The 19,673-nt window shown below is 54.1% G+C and overlaps 3 protein-coding genes across 3 annotated transcripts in view; 2 read left to right on the forward strand and 1 right to left on the reverse strand.

Annotated features, from left to right (window-relative positions):
- Nucleotides 1-471: 471 nt before the first annotated feature.
- TMEM101 (transmembrane protein 101) lies at nucleotides 472-4,363 on the forward strand. Its single transcript, XM_003270756.2, has 4 exons — nucleotides 472-744; nucleotides 1,023-1,203; nucleotides 2,395-2,541; nucleotides 3,315-4,363. Exons 1-4 carry the CDS (start codon nucleotides 608-610, stop codon nucleotides 3,621-3,623), a joined length of 774 nt encoding a protein of 257 aa, XP_003270804.1. The 5' UTR covers nucleotides 472-607; the 3' UTR covers nucleotides 3,624-4,363.
- Nucleotides 4,364-6,507: 2,144 nt separating this feature from the next.
- NAGS (N-acetylglutamate synthase) lies at nucleotides 6,508-11,028 on the reverse strand. Its single transcript, XM_003270758.2, has 7 exons — nucleotides 10,485-11,028; nucleotides 9,663-9,937; nucleotides 9,337-9,550; nucleotides 8,868-9,048; nucleotides 8,093-8,264; nucleotides 7,814-7,996; nucleotides 6,508-7,139 (listed from the first exon to the last, which is right to left on the reverse strand). The coding sequence occupies exons 1-7, from the start codon at nucleotides 10,908-10,910 to the stop codon at nucleotides 6,986-6,988; spliced, it is 1,605 nt and encodes a 534-aa protein (XP_003270806.1). The 5' UTR covers nucleotides 10,911-11,028; the 3' UTR covers nucleotides 6,508-6,985.
- A 76-nt stretch (nucleotides 11,029-11,104) lies between these two features.
- The window catches only part of PYY (peptide YY), a 47,739-nt gene continuing 39,170 nt past the window's right edge, over nucleotides 11,105-19,673 (forward strand). Inside the window, exon 1 of the mRNA XM_003270759.1 lies at nucleotides 11,105-11,183. The gene's annotated coding sequence lies outside the window, so the exon portion shown is untranslated. The remainder of the gene's footprint in view (nucleotides 11,184-19,673) is intronic.

The following is a 19,673-nucleotide window of genomic DNA, read 5'->3' on the forward strand; positions in this document are numbered from 1 at the left end:
CATTTCATGATGAGTCTCATAAAGTTTAGGTGATGTGCCCAAAATCACACAGGGTTGGAATTAGGATTAGGGCCCTGATCGGGCTGCATTCAAAGACCAGTTTGCTTCAATACATCACACTATGGTCCAAGACTTCTGCTATCCTGAACCCACTGTTCCTTCCTCTAGTCTAGTTTTCAAATTTGCAGGGACAAAGATGGGCCCTGAAGGCTCCATGAGCAGACGAGAAGGCTGGACTTCGCAACTGGATTCAAAGGATTCAAAGTGATTCAAAGGAAGGTAGCTGATGTTAGGAGAACATATAAACGGGTAGGGGGGTGGGAGAAGGGGCTGAGAACACACTGGAGGGGAATGCAGAGACCACCTGGATGTCCGCTGCAATTAAACTGACAAAATATGACAATTTGGGCTACAGCGGGAGCATGGCAGCTGGAGAAATGGACTGACTTGAGATATCCCTTAGTTCCTTAGATCCGGAACTAGAGAGCGACACGTTGTTTCCGGAAGGAAAAAGAAGAAAAAGCGCTTGACCCGGAAGCTGCGTATCCCATCCCTGCGCCTGCTTCTCTGACTGGGGTGAGGCCGCAGCGGACTGCCCTTTCCCAAGATGGCGTCGAAGATAGGTTCCAGACGGTGGATGTTGCAGCTGATCATGCAGTTGGGTTCGGTGCTGCTCACACGCTGCCCCTTTTGGGGCTGCTTCAGCCAGCTCATGCTGTACGCTGAGAGGGCTGAGGCACGCCGGTGAGCAGGCCTACGCAGCCGCTAAACGCGGCAGGGGGCGGTGATGTGGGCAAGAAATTGGGGGTTAGAAGTCGGGACCCTTGGACTGGGAGGAATTGGGACCTCCCTGGGAGGGGTTCTGGTCTGGGTGTCGTACCAAATCTGGTAGGGCGGTCCTGCCCATGGGAGGGGAGTCTGGTTTTGGGGAGCAGTGGAGCCTGTGGGAACTCAAGGGGTCTCAATCTTCTTCCCCCACCGCTTCATTCTGTCCTCGTTGCTTCCCCACTCCCGGCTCGCAGGAAGCCCGACATCCCAGTGCCTTACCTGTATTTCGACATGGGGGCGGCCGTGCTGTGCGCTAGTTTCATGTCCTTTGGCGTGAAGCGGCGCTGGTTCGCGCTGGGGGCCGCACTCCAATTGGCCATTAGCACCTACGCCGCCTACGTCGGGGGCTACGTCCACTACGGGGACTGGCTGAAGGTGAGCGCCTTGGCCCCAAAAGGGGCTTCCCTCTGGGTGACGGGGAATCAGAGGCCAATGCCCAGGGCTGTTGGTGGGCGATGAATGGTGCTGGCCAGGTGCACAGTGTGAAGCCTGGGAGGTTCGAACCCCTAGGCTTATGGAGATTACAGAGCGCAGAAATGGATCTTAGAGACCACACAAATTTCCTCTTCAAAGTGTGGAAACTGAGGTCTAGAGATGGGAAACACTTTCCCAAAGCCACAACACAGTTAGGATACTCCAGAACCCCGGTCACCTGGTTCCCAGAATCTTTTAAACTGTTAGTTTAGTAATCTCAGACTCATGGGGTACAAAGGACCTTGGAGAGTATCTAGTTTTCATAAAATAATTTTATGAAAATGTAATTAGTATAGCATTTAAGCCAGAACCTGTGCCAGGCCCTGCAGGCTTGGAGATAACGTTGGACAAAGGCACTGTCCTTGAGGAAGAGACTGTCAGACCCTTAGGGGGGGAAGATGTGTGAACAGCTATAGGGCAGCAAGATCAATGTTTTTGTGGCATAGATCCCATGCCACGTAGAATAAAGAACACCAAGATTAGAGTCTACAGATCTGAGAGTGGGGAAGGGAGAAACACATTGTGTCTGGGTTCTGCCACTTACTGGCAGGTAGGACCTGCCAGTTTTCTTTTTTGTTGTTTTTTGAAAGAGTCTCGCTCCGTCGCCCAGGCTGGAGTGCAGTGACGCTATCTCAGCTCATTGCAACCTCCGCCTTCCAGGTTCAAACGATTCTCCTGCCTCAGTCTCCCAAGTAGTTGGGATTACAGGCGCCCTTCACCATGCCCGACTAATTTTTGTATTTTTAGTAGACAGGGTTTCCTCATTTTGGCCAGGCTGGTCTCAAACTCCTGACTTCAAGGTGATTCACCTGCCTCGGCCTCCCAAAGTGCTGGGATTACAGGCGTGAGCCACTGCGCCTGGCCAGACCTGACAGTTTTCTTAACCCTCTGGGCCTCAGTTTCTATATATATATATATATATATATATATATAAAATGATCTGTCTGTTGCATCTGCCCACCAAGCTTGGAAATGTAAGAGGGTTCATCAGATGGAATGGGATGTGTAGAGTGGGGTGGTTCTACACTCTGGGAAGCCAGGAAAGATGTGGCAGCTGCAGTTCTTGACTGGGGTCCCCTTACCCCGGCCTAGGTCCGTATGTACTCTCGCACAGTTGCCATCATCGGCGGCTTTCTTGTGTTGGCCAGCGGTGCTGGGGAGCTGTACCGCCGGAAACCTCGCAGCCGCTCCCTGCAGTCCACCGGCCAGGTGTTCCTGGGTATCTACCTCATCTGTGTGGTATGTTGGGGGACTGTTGGTTGGAGGTGCCTGGCTGGGAGTGAACTGTGAGTCCAGCCATGGCAGAACCCCAGGAAGATAGACACAGAATGAGGCCTTGAGTGCAGTTCCTGATGGCCTGGCTCTCTGGGAATTGCCCCGGCTAGCTTCTAGGCCTCAGAGGCCCTCCAAATGCCTGTTGAGAGGCCCTTCCTCCAAAAGTGTTGCCACGAGGTAGACTGGCAATTAAATTCCAACCCTGAGAGCCAGGAGAACAAGATGGGGTGATTCTCTCATGGCTCCAGCCCCCAAAGGACTAGAAGGGGATAAAGGAGAGGTTTGGTGGGGGTCAGGCCCCAGTTGGGACTCTGCCCCCTAGAGCTGATGAGAGCTCTAGGGTAGCCACTTACGGTTCTCCCTGGTGCTAGGGGAGGCCACGGTGACTGGGGACATGGACAGGCCCCAGGCCATTAGGTCTCATCTTAATTACCGAGTATATCTCATGTACAGCTCTCTGTGTGGGCTCCCATATTCAGAGGTGGGAGCTCTAGTCTGACTGTGGAAATACACTTCCTTCATAGCCCCTAGGCTGAGGGGAGACATAGGCCCTAATCTCCTGGGGCTCCATAGTCTGAGGGGGAGACAAAGGCCCTACTTTCAGAGGTTCCCCCATCCAAGAGGGGAGTCAGAAGCCCATCTGCAGGGGCTCATTTGCAGGTGCCATCTCAGGGGTGGTTTTCCCCAGACAGGCTTCTGAGCCTGTTGGAGAGTCTTAGAGGATGGTATGTCTCCAGGCCTACTCACTGCAGCACAGCAAGGAGGACCGGCTGGCGTATCTGAACCATCTCCCAGGAGGGGAGCTGATGATCCAGCTGTTCTTCGTGCTATATGGCGTCCTGGCCCTGGCCTTTCTGTCAGGCTACTACGTGACCCTCGCTGCCCAGATCCTGGCTGTACTGCTGCCCCCTGTCATGCTGCTCATTGATGGCAATGTTGCTTACTGGCACAACACGCGGCGTGTTGAGTTCTGGAACCAGATGAAGCTCCTTGGAGAGAGTGTGGGCATCTTCGGAACTGCTGTCATCCTGGCCACTGATGGCTGAGTTTTATGGCAAGAGGCTGAGATGGGCACAGGGAGCCACTGAGGGTCACCCTGCCTTCCTCCTTGCTGGCCCAGTTGCTGTTTATTTATGCTTTTTGGTCTGTGTGTTTGATCTTTTGCTTTTTTAAAATTGTTTTTTGCAGTTAAGAGGCAGCTCATTTGTCCAAATTTCTGGGCTCAGCGCTTGGGAGGGCAGGAGCCCTGGCACTAATGCTGTACAGGTTTTTTTCCTGTTAGGAGAGCTGAGGCCAGCTGCCCCCTGAGTCTCCTGTCCCTGAGAAGGGAGTATGGCAGGGCTGGGATGCGGCTCCTGAGAGTGGGAGAGTGGGAGACAGAGGAAGGAAGATGGAGATTGGAAGTGAGCAAATGTGAAAAATTCCTCTTTGAACCTGGCAGATGCAGCTAGGCTCTGCAGTGCTGTTCGGAGACTGTGAGAGTGAGTGTGTGTGTTGGCACATGTGGATCAGGCCCAGGAGGGGCACAGGGGCTGAGCACTACAGAAGTCACATGGGTTCTCAGGGTATGCCAGGGGCAGAAACAGTACCAACTCTCTGTCACTCACCTTGAGAGTGGAGCAGGCCGTGGTCTGCTCTGGGCTGTGAAGGGGTGGAGCAGGCAGTGGCCAGCTTTGCCCTTCCTGCTGTCTCTGTTTCTAGCTCCATGGTTGGCCTGGTGGGGGTGGAGTTCCCTCCCAAACACTAGACCACACAGTCCTCCAAAAATAAACATTTTATATAGACATTTGGTTTTGCTTTTCTCTTCTCCCCAACAGGGCACTCTGCCATTGGATTGATCTTGGGTTTCTTGAAACACTAGATCTGGTCAAGCCCCACCTTGGGCCTCCCCGATCTTTCCCCTGTTCCAAGATTTCCCACAGTTCTTTGGCTCTCTCTCTCTCTCTTTTTTTTTTTTTAATTTTTCACTTCTTTATTTTTTAGAGACGAGGTTTCACTTTGTTGTCCAGGCTGGTTTCAGACTCTTTGGCTCAAGTGATTCTCCAGCCTCAGCCTCAGCCTCCCAAAGTGCTGGGACTACAGGTGTGAGCCACTGTGCCCAGTGGCTTTTTCAAGAATCTCAAAATCCTCACTGTACTATATGCTTTCTATCCCTCACCTCAATCCCTCTTGTTGTAGGTTGTCTTTTTCTGCCCATTTGGAGCTGGTTCTTATGAAGACATCTTTGGTGAGAGCAGCTAGAGGGAGAGAACTGTGAAGTGTCCACTGTGAAGTGGAATATTTTACACTTTACACAGGAAGGAAATGGAGGCTCAGAGAGGATAAGCAGTTTCAGTCAAGCCACAGAGCAAATCCAGCTCTGGTCAGGTCTGGCTAATGGCGAAGTCCAGATATGTACTCACTGTGACCCATCTCCTGAGGGGAGACAGAGGCTGCTGTATTCCAGCCCCTACTGTACCACGATGGTCTCCTTGTTGACCTCCCTTTTTTTTTTTTTTTGAGACGGAGTCTTGCTCTGCCACCCAGGCTGGAGTGCTGTGGTGCGATCTCTGCTCACTGCAAGCTCCACTTCCCGGGTTCACACCATTCTCCTGCCTCAGCCCCCCGAGTAGCTGGGACTACAGTTTTTTTTCCTCCGCCTCCCGGGTTCAAGTGATTCTCCTGCCTCAGCCTCCCAAGTAGCTGGGACTACAGGTGCCCGCCACCACGCCCAGCTAATTTTTTGTATTTTTAGTAGAGACGGGGTTTCACTGTGTTAGCCAAGATGGTCTCAATCTCCTCACCTCGAGATCCGCCCGCCTCGGCCTCCTAAAGTGCTGGGATTACAGGCGTGAGCCACTGCATCCGGTGACCTTCTCCCTTCTTGTCTATGCGTGTCTGCCAGAAAGTCACCCCAGCAGCAGCCGGTAATGGTGCCTGGTACATCATGGAGCTTCAAAAAATGTCAAATGAGGCCGGGCGCGGTGGCTCACGCTTGTAATCCCAGCGCTTTGGGAGGCAGAGGCGGGCGGATCACGAGGTCAGGAGATCGAGACCACGGTGAAACCCCGTCTCTACTAAAAATACAAAAAAAAAATTAGCCGGGCGTGTTGTCGGGCGCCTGTAGTCCCAGCTACTCGGAGAGGCTGAGGCAGGAGAATGGCGTGAACCCGGGAGGCGGAGCTTGCAGTGAGCCGAGATTGCGCCACTGCACTCCAGCCTGGGTGAGAGTGAAACTCTGTCCCCCCCCAAAAAAAAAAGATGTCAAATGAAACTCCTGGGCTTTGGATTTCTGCCCATCGAGTCCTGTAGAGACGACACAACCACTAGTAGGGCCTAGGGGAAAAGTCCAAGTTTGAGCTTTTAAGCCAAAGCCATCTTTTAACTTCTCTGGGCTTTTGCAGGTAAACGGTCCGCCACTGATGCCTGGGTCTGGCTGTGAGCCCAGCCTAGAAAGGGAGCTGTGGGTGGAGGCACTCACAGGGAAGGGGAGCTGGGGCTGCTGTGGCCTGGTCTGTGGAAGGGAGGATGCTTCCTAACCTCTGGGAGGGAGATGGTGGCAGCATTCATCATAGAAGTTTTCTACTCCCTCCAGGAGTCCCCTGATTCCCTAACCCTCAAGATTTTGCTCTCAGCCTGTAATCCTAGCACTTTGGGAGGCCAAGCAGGGAGAATTGCTTGAGCCCAGGAGTTTGAGAGCAGCCTTGGCAACATAGTGAGACCTTGTCTCTACCAAAAAAAAAAAAAAAAAAGCCAGGTGTGGCAGTGCATGCCTGTGGTACCAGCTTATTTAGGAGGCTGACGTGGGAGGATTGCTTGAGCCTGGGAGGTCGAGGCTGCAGTGAGCTGTGATTGCACCACTGTACTCTAGCCTTGGTAACAGAGCAAGACCCTGTCTTAAAAAAAAAAAAAATCTTGCTCCCATGGGGTCACTTCTAATTTTCTTTCAAGTGTAAGCTGACTCTCAGACAAATATTTGCATTTTAATCAAGGCCTCCTGAAAAACTGCAAGACCTAAAGGAATTAAAATGAATGGTAGAATATCGTGTGGGTAGGGGTGTTATTTTGGGTAAGGGAGCCTCAAAACATAGCACAGAGGCACAGAAACTAGCCCACCCTTAGGGTTAGTCCTGAGTAGAGCCCTGGAAGGCACCCTCCCCTCCCCTAATCCCCAGGTTGAAAATCGAAGGCCATTTGGTTGTGGCTTTAGAGTGAGTCGAGTTGGGGTCCTAGACTGGTCCCCCTCTTTCCTGTGCTTGTCCCACTTCAGCGCCTCCTCTGGGCAGAGCTGGGGCTGCTTTCTCCTCTGCAGATCACTCAGCCAACAAGCCCCCTCCAGCCTGTGGCTGGCTGCCTGGGGTCATGCCCAGCTGGCATGGCTTTTGGTCCACCCTGGCCATTCCAGGGCCTGTAGCGTCCATGGTGAGGGTCAGCTGCCTGGGTCAGAAGCTGGCTTGCGAAAGGAGTCTGGCAGTCCCTTGGCATGGTTGACCAACTCATAGGAGTCCCGGATATCAGCCAGGCCAAACCAGAAGAAGATCCACTGCTTGTTGGAGAAGCTGCCATCACTGTGTTTGAAGTACCTGGGTGTGGGGAGGTGATGTAGGAAAAAGTTTTTAGGGCAAGGCCAGTGTTCATTACTCACTGGTTCTGTCTTCAAAGAACATTAATTGAGGACCTACTGCATGCTGGGCACCCAGCTTGGTCCTGCTGTGTGTTATCTCATTTTGTCCTCACAGCAGAGGCCTGAGCCTGGCATTGTGATGCTCAGCTCACAGAGAAGCAGCTAAGGCTCAGAGAAGTTAGGTACCTTGCCAGGCGCACACAGGAAGGGAGCGGGTGCCTTGCTCTCCACACTGCCTGGGCTGTGCAGCAAAGAGGAGGGTTCTTGCTCACTTCCTAGTGCTCACAGAGCAGGGTGTAGGGGTGAGGGGATAGTTACTGAAGGAGAGAGGAGGGGTGTTCCACTGGAGGCGCCACAGGCCTCCAATAGACACAGAAGGGTTAGGATTCCTCAGGCCCCTGTGAGAGGCGGGCTGCGTGGGGGTTAGGAGGTGTCACTTGCTTCCAGGAAAGGAGTGTTAAGCGTGCTTTAACTCGGGAAATCTCAGGCTTTCTGTGAGGTCTGCCCCTGGGAGGTAGTGAAAGGGAGACCAGTGGAAGAAGAGGAAGCCCAGCCTTCTTGGCATGGTTGGCAAGGGCGGGAGAGGGGAGGAAAGTCGGGGCCCAGCCCAGAGCTGGGAGTGGCGGGACCTACCAGGGATTGATGGGGTTGGTGACCCGGGAGCGCCAGAAAAGTGTCTGAAGGTCCCGCCGCAGGCACTCCCACAGCATCTGGCCGGAGCCTTGGCCCTGGCGGCTGGAGCTCACCACAAATTTGTCCAGATACGGGGTGCCCCCCAGGACGGGCTCCATGGTCAGAATGGCGGCGGCGTTGTACCTGGCGCAGCGGGAGAGCGGCAGGCTGGGACCTCTCCTTGGTCAGAAGCTGCCCGACTGCCCCCCAGACCCTGCCCTCTGGGGTCCGCAGGCTCACCCCTCGGAGACGTAGATGGAGTGCAGCCGTGGGCGCAGCGAGGCCAGGTAGTCGTCCCTGAGCTTCTTGCCGAAGCTGGCATTGACCAGGTCCACTAGACGGCCCTGGTCCAGCTTGTCCAGGCTGCGGACCCGTAGCATTCGCTCGGCGTTCTTGAACAGGGTCCCGGACCCTGGAGGAGGATGGGGAGAGGATAGTCTGGCTGGAGAGTCGTTTGCGCAGCCTAGTGGGGACTGCAGGTAGGACAGGGGCTGGTGGGACAATTTCCGTCTTTGGGAGACCTCCACAGTGAAATGATTTCAGTGGTCTGCATAGATTTGTCTGTGATTTTCATTCAAGGAGATGCTTTTCCCAGGCAGAGATTGTGCCCCAAGCTCCTCCTGGAGCCCCACCCACTTCCGTTAGTCCTGCCTCTCTCCTTGAAGTCTGTCTCCCGCCGCTGACCTGGTCCACCCACCTAAGCCCCGCCCATCTCTCATGGTCGAACCCCTCCCTTGTGGTCCCGCCCGTGGCCTCGCCCACCGGGGCCCCTCCTTCTCTCCCCTAGTCCCGCCCATTCCTTTAATTCCTTCGGAGTTCCCTTCTAGTACGCAGTGTCTCCTCCTATCTCACCTCCCCCGGGTTTCAGCAGCAGCAGGAGCCATTGCTGTGACACCCCCCGCCCCCGCTACGGCTCCTGGACAGGAGGAGAAGCCGCTTCTCCTGACCGCAGACACCCAGCCCCGGCCAGTGCTCACTCCCGGGACCCAGTCCCCGGCCCGCCCACCGCCCTCACCCTTGTTGCTAAAGAGCTCAGTGAGCAGCGTGCTAGCGGCGGTGATGACGGCGGAGGAGTGGTGGGGCAGGCGGCTGAGCACGTCCACGATGAGCCGCATCTGCTGCCGTTCTTTTGTGCTCACCCACTTGGCGTTGCACACCAGGTCCAGGTCGGCGGGCAGGTTCACGTTACTCAGGACCTGTGTCCGGAGCCAGTGGGTGAGCCTGGCCCACAGCCGGCACGGACTGCGCCCCTGCCCCCCACGGACCTCTCTTTTCTCTGACCCCTTTATCTTTACGCCCGGAGTCCTTGGCCGGGGAGGGCGCAGATCTGGGCACCCAGGGCTGAACTCCTCCCCTATACTCCCTTAGGCTTTTCTACCCACCCGGCTTGCTAGTGAGTCTGCGGCCCGTCGGGGAGAAGTGGGAGGGGCGCAAGAGAAGGCCCGGATCGCCGGTGTGCGGGGAGGGGAAAGAAAGGGCCGCACCTTCTGACTGCTGTCCCGCAGGCCGCCTGTGTTATTGAGGAAGATGATTTTGGTGGGCCGCAGCGCCTTGGCCAGCGACGCGGTCACCTCCAGGGAGTCGAGAAGCACGGAGCGGCGCGCGGCCGTCTCCCCGATGGGGCACAGGATGGGGATGCTGCCCGACTCCAGGCACCACTGCAGCAGGTCTGTCTCCACCGAGACGATGCCGCCGTAGCTGTGGGCCAGACGTGGTGCTCGAGAGGGCCCCCTCCAGGCCTGCTGGACGGGGCAGGGCGGGCGGAGTAGCGCGCTCTGAGGACGCCTGGGCGGGCAGGGCGGGCACTAACCTGGCATGGGGAGCGGGCTCGGCAGCGCGTAGCACCGACCCGCCGCCAAAAAAAGGCACAGCAGTGGCGGCGTTGTGTCGAAGCGCGTCCACCAGCACCTTGCAGCTCTTGGCCAGCTGCGCCTTGGCCTCCCAGAAGGAAAGACAGCCCGAGGGCGCCGTAGGGGCCGGCAGCCCCAGGACCACCAGCGGCTTCATGTCCATGCGCTGCAAGAAGGCCAGGGCAAAGGCCAGACTGGATACGCCCTGCTGGCATTTGAGCACCTCCTCGTCCACCTGCGGAGGAGTGGGCTTTCAAGGAGCGTGACACGGGCCTGAGCCGCTGGCTCCCACAGCCTGGCCTGCAGGGCCGTCTCGGTGACCCTACCCTTCCAGAAGCTGTCAGGACCCACTTCTGGCCACCGGTGCCCACCTGCTCCGCCCTTTGCCCCGTTGGGTCTTGCCACTCCCTTGTCTCACGCTGGGGTACCTCCCGCCCTCCTCCCTGCGACCTTGGACTCCGGGACACCTTTGGGGGAGGGGCAGTGCAAGCGTCTCCCGTCCAGGTCCTTCTGAACCCCTAAGTACGCCCATGTTGGGGGCCTTCTTCGGAGCATCACACCTGGCGGGTGGGAGCCCCCAGGATCCTCACTCCGGCTGGGCGTGAGGCTTCCGGAGGAGCTTACGGCCTCTCCCATTCCCGGCGGCGCTGGTCTGGGCTCTGCCGGGCTCCTTCCCGCTTCCGCTGCGCAGAGCCCGCAGCGTATCCTGCCATGCCTGAGGACAGGTGGCCACACAACCCCATCCCCTCGCTGTGTCACGGCCCACGCCGGGCTCCGCTCACCTCGATGACGGCGAAGGGCTTGTCCGCGGAGTGGTGGCAGGTCTGGAACTGCGTGAGCCAGTGGCGCGCCTCCCCGGGGCTGGCCCCGCACTGGTTCAGGAAGGCCTGGATGTCCCGCTGCACCAGCGAACGGCCCGAGGGAGGCTCTGGGGTCTCGTGGGGCACCGGGGGCATGGGACTTGGCACCCACGACGGCTTCTCGGCGACGGGTGACGGGGAGACGTCGTCCGCGCCCGCGTACTCCTCCGGTGGGGCCTGGGGCTGCGACCAGGCGGTGCTGAGCCGGCGCCCCGGGCTGGTGCCCCTCGCCGCCCGCCGCCGCGCGCCACAGCTCAGCCTTCGGGCGCCCCCAGTGCCTCCCCGGCCTCTCAACCTCGGGGCCACAGCAGCTGCCCGCAGAACCGCAGCCATCAGCGCCGTCGCCATGACGACAACCAACTCTTGCCCCCCAAGAGTGGCAGTCTGTCTGGAGCGTCCGGCACTGGGGGGCTCTTAACTTGCCGTTGGGCGGGGCTGAACCTGGTCGGGGCGGGGTCCGGACAGGGGACCAGGAGTCTCCTCTGGGTGCGTTTGAGGAGAGTCAGGCCATGAGTCAGGGGGCGGGGCCACTAGGCTCCCCCGCCCCTGGAGGAACTGAACCCACTATCGGTCATGGGGCCGAGACTAAATGTGGCGGGTTGTCTTTAATCTGCTGCCAAGGTAGGTTCCAGGGGCGGCTTTGGGAGTCTGCAGGGTCTTGGATGATTGGCATTCTGACCAGAGAAGAAGGGACTGCAGGTGGCTTTGAGCACAGGGCTGGGCAGGGAGCTGGAAGGAGGGAGCTGGAAAGAGTAGAAGAAGGGGGGCAGTGGGAGGGAGGGAGGCGGGTGGTGCTGGCCTTATCTGTCCTGTTGCCTGAGCTCAAAGAAGAACCTAATGAATGACCATGAGGTTACCAGGGTTTGCCAAACTCCTGTCACTGGGTACCAGCTTGAGGAATTCTGTGATATCCTCAAAACACCCCTGAAAATTTATAATACTTCAGTGTTAAAGCTTTTCCTTATCAAATATCACATCTGGTAAAAATAAAATAAAATAGAGTTTTTCATTTTGTTTTTTGAGATAGGGTCTCACTCTGTTGCCCAGGCTGGAGTACAGTGGTGCAATCATAGCTCACTGCAGCCTCCACCTCCCAGGTTCAAATGATCCTCCTGCCTCAGCCTCCTGAGTAGCTGGGACCACAAATGCACACCACCATGCCCAGCTAATTAAAAAAAAAAAAATTTTTTTTTTAAGACATGGGTTTTCACCATGTTGCCCAGGCTGTTCTTTAACTCCTGAGTTCAAGCAGTCCTCCCACTTCTGCCTCCCAAGGTGCTGGGATTACAGGTGTGAGCTACTTCACTCGATCTCTTTAACCTTTTTGTTTGTTTGTTTGAGACGGAGTCCCACCCTATTGCCCAGGCTGGAGTGCAGTGTCGTGATCTTGGCTCACCGTAATCCCCGCCTTCCGGGTTCAAGCGATTCTCCTGCCTCAGCCTCCTGAGCAGCAGGAATTACAGGCAGACACCACCACACCCGGCTAATCTTTGTATTTTTAGTAGAGACAGGGTTTCACCATGTTGGCCAGGATGGTCTCAAACTCCTGACCTTGTGATCCACCTGCCTCGGCCTCCTAAATTACAGGCGTGAGCCACCACGCCTGGCCCTCTTTAACCTTTTTAAACTAAAAGTTTATCCATGTTAGGTCTGTAACTAGGCCAGTATCACTTGCCATAAGCCTTAAGAATCAAGTGAGGAGGCGGGTGGGTCATTTGAGGTCAGAAGTTCAAGACCAGCCTGGCCAACATGGTGAAACCCCGTCTCTACTAAAAGTATAAAAATTAGCCAGGCAGTAGTGGCATGTTCCTGTAATCCCAGCTACTCAGGAGGCTGAGACCAGAGAATCACTTGAGCCTGGGAGAAGGAGATTGCGACGAACCGAGATTGTGCCACTGCACTCCCGTCTGGGCAACGGAATGAGACTCTGTCTCAAAAAAAAATAAAAATTAAAATTAAAAAAGAATCAAGTGAGAGGAAAACAATGTTATTACCTTCCATTACATTCCAGCTGCATAGCTTGCCTGCTTTCTTGGTAACATGGAAGGTTAGCAGGTGCCATGTGTTAAAGATACCCTAGCACCAAGCAAAGCCTTCTTTGTGGTAGAGGAATAGCTAACACATGTCAAATGCCAAGCACTATGCAAAGGACTTCACAAATAGTCATTCATTTAATCCTCTCAGTGACTCCAGGATAGCTATTATCATTATTCCCATTTTACAGATGAGAAAATGGAGGTACAGAAATATGTGAGGGTCAGGATCACTCAGCTCACAAGCCGTGGAAGCAGTTCTGCTCCAGATCTATGCTCTTAAGCAAGTTTTGGAAAGGACTTGAAAGGCTGGAAAACATTCACAGGGTATGATTCAATGTTACTTCATACTGTGTCCATGTGCTGGGCACTGTCAGCTGCACACATCCTGCCCTTGGATACACTCTGATCCAGTCAGACCCTCTGTTGTTACAGAGGGGGAAAGAGGACCCTCTGTTGTTGTAGAGGGGAGGTGACCTGGCCAAGGTCACACAGCTCATCAGTGGCATGGCCAGACCCTAAGCACCCTCAGTTCCTAGCCCTGCTCCTCCCCGCTTCCTTGCACGTAGTTTTGTCTCCCCATGCTGGAGTCCTGACACCTGGGGCTCTGCCTTTTTGGGGAGCAGGGCTTGGGCTGCTTCCCTCCTGAGGATTCTCCAGGGGAGGCCGAGTGAGTGTGCTTACCCGTTTCTGGGATCTTCCCCGCAGTCCCCCAACCCTTGGACACACTGTCCCAGGGGGAGACTCTGTAGTGGAAGGAGGGGCTGACATAGGACCTCCTCATTGAGTTTTTTGTTTTCCCACTTAGAAATCTTGGGTTCCAAGGCAAAGCATGAAGCAATGGCATGGAGGGGCTGCACCCCCTACCTGGTGGGGCCACCTCCAGGGCCTTCTTTCTCTTCCCTTTTTACTCTCAGGCCCAGCCACACACACACTTCTCAGAATCTACCGGAGGAGGAGGTCTTAGCCTCCAGGGGCATAATAGTTTTCCCTCTCCAAACTCTTCCAACCCAGATGTGCTTCCCTTTCCCTAGGCTGCAAGGCCAGCTCTTCATCACAGCAGGCCAGCCCTGCTGACCCCTCTCCACTCAGAATTCCTCCTTCTTGTCTCTGTCCTCTTTGACTCAGACTAGGGCTCCCTGAGGGCAGGACTGGTGTCTCCCTCAGACTGGGGGCTTCCTAGGGGCCCACCCAATTCAGTCCCTGCTGACTGAAGCAGCTCCATTGCCCCTGAGCCTATGAGGTGGAAATGGGCTGGGAAGCGGCTTCTGACTCCTTTGGGCTTCATCCCAGAGGGCCGTGTCCCCAGGCAGCCAATGGGGCCCAGAGATACCAGAGTAGATGATTAACTCCAGGCCCATTGACCCTGGGGCCACTGTGTCCCCTCCACCTCTCCTCTGGTTGGGGAACTGGCCCTGCTTTCTGGAGGAGAAGAGTGTGAGTGTCTGCGGTCAGCACTCCTACCCAGCCCCACCCCTCTGAGTTGAAGGCCTACAGGATCATTGTTGATGTGTGGGTCCAGCTCACATTTTTCTTCCTCTAAAGCTGGGTGTTATTTTGTTAGAGCAGAGCCTGTTGTCATTGTGCCCAGCTTCTCACCGGGCTTGGGTCTTGGAGATCCTGGGAGCAGAGACACAACTTCCACCCAGAAGGGTCCTGGGCCCCGAGCACAGGAGCCAGGTTTAAGCCCAAGGCCTTCCCTCCCAATACAGCCCTTCTTGGCCGCAACTCAGCCCAGCAGGGCATGAATGTGACAGGAATCGGCCAGGGTGAGGGGCTGGGGTTGACATTTGACAGTACCACATCACAGCTCCTGAGGGGAGGCACACACAAATATGCACAGTACACAAATATAGAGCCCCATAGCATTGAGATGCAAATAGATAAACGATGTGTAGACACACGGGTGTACAAAGAGACACAGTAGACAAACTTGGAGACCCACACCAGCCACAGTCACACAGACACTCATCTGTACGTAGAGGGATGCCCCTGTACACCATACAGGTGTACAGAGGTACACAGATCCACTCACACACGTTTGGATACAGAATTGTGCACTCACATAGGCCGGGCATGGTGGCTCATACCTATAATCCCAGCACTTTGGGAGGCCGAGGCGGGCAGATCACTTGAGGTCAGGAGTTTGAGACCAGCCTGGCCAATGTAGCAAAGCCCTGTCCCTGCTAAAAAAAAAAAAATACAAAAATTAGCCAGGTGTGGTGGCTGGCACCTGTAATCCCAGCTACACGGGAGGCTGAACCTGGGAGGTGGAGGTTGTGGTGAGCAAAGATCACGCCACTGCACTCCAGCCTGTGTGACAGAGCAAGACTCAGTCTCAAAAAAAAAAAAAAATGTGCACACTTAGGCATTCTCAGGCATTCTCAGCGACTGTGTCATATAGGAACACACAGACATAGACGTGGAAAGACACCAAGAACACACAAAAATACACCCAGCCGTGGCCATTGACAGCTACAGGACACTTTGACACACCCAGAGTAGCACAGACCTCCTGACAGTGCCATCTGCCCTTATCTACAAAGGCACACAGATATACCCAGGCCCAACCAAAGGCAGACGCAGGGCAGTCCTCTGGCTTTGTCATGCTCATGTGACAGAAACCCTGATCAAATCCACCTTCCATCTATCCTGTGCCTGCACTACACAGCTGAACGTGCGTGATGGCTAGAGAAAGACATACAACCTCGACGCCTGGTCTCACTTTAAATTTACAACCACAAGCTGGGCATAATGGTGTGCACGTGTAGTTCCAGCTACTCAGGAGGCGGAGGTGGGAGGATTGCTTGAGCCTGGGAGGTTGAGGCTGCAGTAAGCTATGACCATGCCACTGTGCTCCAGCCTGGGCAACAGAGTGAGGCCCTGTCTCAAAAATAAAAAAATAAAAGAAAAGGGAAGCTCTCGGAAAACATAGGCACCCATGTCTCTGCTCTCCACCTGTTAGTGTAGATGGACAGCACAGTTGTCATCTAAAGCCAGTTCCTGCCCTGATGCACAGGCCCCATCCCTTCCTTCCTCCTGAGCGTTGCTCCAGGAAGTCTTCCCTCTGCTGCTCCATCATCAAAATTCCCACCAGCATATAAACACAGTTATTTTCCATCTTAACAAAACTTCTTTTCTTTTTTTTTTTTTTGAGACGGAGTTTTACTCTTGTTGCCCAAGCTGGAGTGCAATGGCGTGATCTCAGCTCACTGCAACCTCTGCCTCCTGGGTTCAAGCAATTCTTCTGCCTCATCCTCCTGAGTAGCTGGGATTACAGGCGCGCGCCACCACGCCTGGCTAATTTTTTGTATTTTTAGTAGAAACGGGGTTTCACCATGTTAGCCAGGCTGGTCTCGAACTCCTGACCTTAGGTGATCTGCCCACCTCAGCCTCCCAAAGTGCTGGGATTCCAGGTGTGAGCGACCGCGCCCGGCCCCTAACAAAACTTCTGACTTCACCTCCCCCGCCACCCCTCAACCCCACTCTGGGATCAACTAACTGTTGCCCCAATTCTTTGCTCCTTTTACCTTCAAAATTCCTGGAAAAAGCGAACAAAGTTGCCGTCTCCAGGACCTCCCTCTCATTCTCCCTTAGGCGCAATCCACTTAGGCCATCGCCCCCACCCCTACCAGAATCACTGTCAAGGTCACTGGTGACCACTGCATTGCTAAATCTAAGGGTCAATTCTCAGCCCTCCTCCCACTAAGCGTATTGGCCACCTTTGCCTTCCTCCCTCCTCCTCGATACCCCCTTCACCTGGCTTCAGGCTGCTCCTCCTCACACTCCCTTCCCGGTCCTCCTCTTTCTCCTGCTCTCTTCCTGATGGAGAACCACATGGCTCAGGCCTTGGTCCTTTTCTCTACTTTCTCTCTCTCGGGATCCTGTGCAGTTTTATGACTTAAATACCATCTCTAAGCTGATGACTGTCATGTTTTTAATTTCAGCCCAGACCATTCTTCTGAACTGCAGATCTGTGTCTCTAACTACCTACTCGACCCCTTGGACCAAATATAATAGACAGGTAGTAGGCATCTCACATTCCAGGCATCTAAATCAGAGCGCCATTCCCCCATGCTGTGGCCAAATCTACTTTACTCACATCTTCCCATCTCAGTTGATGGCAGCTCAGTTTCCTCTTTTCTCAGAGCCGAAAATCTATGATCAGCTGGGCATGGTGACTCATGCCTGTAATCCTGGCTACTCAGGAGGCTGAGGCAGGAGGATCTCTTGAGCCAGGGAGGTTGAGGCTGCAGTGAGCTATGAATGCACCACTGTACTGCAGCCTGGACAACACAGTGAAACCTGTTTCTTTTTTATTTTTTCTTTTTTTTTTTTGAAACGGAGTCTCACTCTGTCACCCAGACTGAAGTGCAGTGACTTGATCTCAGCTCACTGCAACCTCCACCTCCCAGGTTCAAGCAATTTTCCTGCCTCAACCTCCCAAGTAGCTGGGACTACAGGTGCATGCTGCCATGCCCGGCTAATTTTTTGCATTTTAGTAGAGACAGGGTTTCACCGTGTTGCCCAGGCTGGTCTCAAACTCCTGAGCTCATGAAATCCACCTGTCTTGGCCTCCCAAAGTGCTAGGATTACAAGTGTGAGCCACTGTGCCTGGCCGAAACGCTGTTTCTTTAAAAAAAAAAAAAAAAAATCTATGGGTTCAAGCGTGGTGCCTCATGCCTGTAATCCCAACAATTTGGGAGGCCAAAGTGGGCAGATCACCTTAGGTCAGGAGTTTGAGACCAGCCTGGCCAACATGGTGAAACTCTCTCTGTACTAAAAATACAAAAATTAGCCAGATGTGGTGGTGGGCGCCTGTAATCCCAGCTACTCAGGAGGCTAAGGCAGGAGAATGGCTTGAACCCGGGAGGTGGAGGTTCCAGTGAGACAGAATCTTGCCACTGTACTCCAGCCTGGGCGACAGAGTGAGACTCTGTCTCAAGAAACAAAAACAAAAAAACCAATCTATGGTCATTCTTGATTTTTTTTTCATGCCCTATGTCCAATTAGTCAGTATATATTCTACCCATAAAATATATCCAGTATCCAATGTTTTCCCACCTCCTCCAGGATACCACCCTGAGTTGAAGAAATAGCTTCCTAGATGGCCTTCTTCTTCCATTTTTGCCTGCAAGAGTCTATTCTCAACACAGCTGCCTCAGTGATTTTTGAAAGGTGAGTCCCATGGTGTCATTCCTGTGTTCTGAACTCTCATGGCTTCCATCTCACTGAGAGTAAAAGTCGAAGTCCTTGTGGTTGCCAGGTACTTGTCTGACCTTATTTCCTACTGCCCCTGCCCCTCCAGCCAGCTCACTCCTCACCAGCCATGAGGACCTCTTCACATAGCTTAAGCATGTCAGGTACAATTGCTTTTGCCTTGGCGCTGGCTGTGTCCTCTACTTGGGACATTTTCTGCAGGTATCCCCATGGTAACCTCCATCAGGGTTTGCTCAAATGTTACCACCCTGTTTAAAATTGGAACACCCGGCCAGGCGCAGTGGCTCATGCCTGTAATCTCAGCACTTTGGGAGGCCAAGGCGGGTGGATCACAAGGTCAGGAGTTCTAGACCAGCCTGGCCAGTATGGTGAAATCTTGTCTCTACTAAAAATACTGGCCGGGCGTGGTGGCTCAAGCCTGTAATCCCAGCACTTTGGGAGGCCGAGGCGGGCGGATCACGAGGTCAGGAGATCGAGACCGTCCTGGCTAATCCGGTGAAACCTTGTCTCTACTAAAAATACAAAAAAATTAGTCGGGTGTGGTGGCGGGTGCCTGTAGTCCCAGCCACTCAGGAGGCTGGGGCAGGAGAATGGCGTGAACCCAGGAGATGGAGCTTGCAGTGAGCCGAGATCACGCCACTGCACTCCAGCCTGGGCGACAGAGCAAGACTCCGTCTCAAAAAAAAATAAAAAAATAAAAATAAATAAATAAATAAAATAAAAATACAAAAAAGTTAGCCAGGCGTGGTGGCGCATGCCTGTAATCCCAGCTACTCAGGAGGCTGAGGCAGGGGAATCGCTTGAACCTGGGAGGCAGAGGTTGTAGTGAGTCGAGATCGTGCCACTGCACTCCAGCCTGGCGACAGAGACAGACTCCGTCTCAAAAAAAACAAAAAACAAAAAACAAAAAATCAACCAAACAACAACAACAACACCCCAAAAAAAGAAACTATAAAAAATTAGGCCACGTGCAGTGGCTCATACCTGTAATCCCAGCACTTTGGGAGGCTGAGGCAGGTACATTGCTTGAGCTCAGGAATTTGAGACCAGCCTGGGCAACATGGCAAAACCTTGTCTCTAGAAAAAAATACAAAAATTAGCTGGGCGTGGTGGTGTGTGCCTGTAGTTCCAGCTACTCGGGTGGCTGAGGTGGGAGGATGGCCTAAGCCTAGGAGGTGGAGGTTGCGGTGAGCTGAGATTGCGCCACTGCACTCCAGCTTGGGAAACAGAGCAAGACCCTGTCTCAAAACAAACAAATAAACAAACCAACAAAAACAAAAAACCCAGCATAAAGTAAAAATAAAAAATAAGAAATTAGCCAGGTCTGGTGGTGGACACATGTGGTCCCAGCTGCTTGGGGGGCTGAGGTAGGAGGATCACCTGAACCCAGGAGGTAGAGGTTGCAGTGGGCTGAGATTACACCACTGCACTCCAGCCTGTGTGACAGAGTGAGACCCTGTCTCAAAAAAAGAAAATTACCCCAAAACCCCATGGCTTGAAAGAACCATTTTATTTGCTCATGGATGCTGTCCATGAGGAATTCAGGAAGGGCTTACCTGGTGGTTCTAGTTCAGAGTTTCTCATGTGGTTGCAGTCAGATGATGGCTGGAGCTGGGACAGCAAGGGTGGGGCCTGGGTCCAGCTGGGGACTGGACAAGCATCTCTCTCTCTCTCCACGTAGCCTCAGAGTGGTCTCTCTGGGCAGGCTGATTTGGAGCAGCCGCGGGGCAGTTGGGCTGCTTACAGGGCAGCTGGAGCCTTCAAGCCCACCTGGTCCAGCAGAAAAGGTGGCTGCTGCATTGTCTTTTATAGTTCAACCTTAGCAGTCCTGTGCCATTACTTCTGCCCCATCCTATTG

This window comes from Nomascus leucogenys, chromosome 19 (assembly GCF_006542625.1).
Source record: "Nomascus leucogenys isolate Asia chromosome 19, Asia_NLE_v1, whole genome shotgun sequence".
Taxonomy (NCBI): Eukaryota; Metazoa; Chordata; class Mammalia; order Primates; family Hylobatidae; genus Nomascus; species Nomascus leucogenys.

Bases quoted from the DNA above. Each gene is read 5' to 3' on its own strand.
- TMEM101 (XM_003270756.2), top strand. From the start codon at position 608: ATGGCGTCGAAGATAGGTTCCAGACGGTGGATGTTGCAGCTGATCATG. The intron at 745-1,022 runs GTGAGCAGGCCT...CCCGGCTCGCAG, and splicing joins GAGAGGGCTGAGGCACGCCG to GAAGCCCGACATCCCAGTGC. The intron at 1,204-2,394 runs GTGAGCGCCTTG...ACCCCGGCCTAG, and splicing joins ACTACGGGGACTGGCTGAAG to GTCCGTATGTACTCTCGCAC.
- NAGS (XM_003270758.2), bottom strand. From the start codon at position 10,910: ATGGCGACGGCGCTGATGGCTGCGGTTCTGCGGGCAGCTGCTGTGGCC. The intron at 9,938-10,484 runs GTGAGCGGAGCC...ACTCCTCCGCAG, and splicing joins AGCCCTTCGCCGTCATCGAG to GTGGACGAGGAGGTGCTCAA. The intron at 7,997-8,092 runs GTGAGCCTGCGG...CCGCTGCGCCAG, and splicing joins TCCATCTACGTCTCCGAGGG to GTACAACGCCGCCGCCATTC.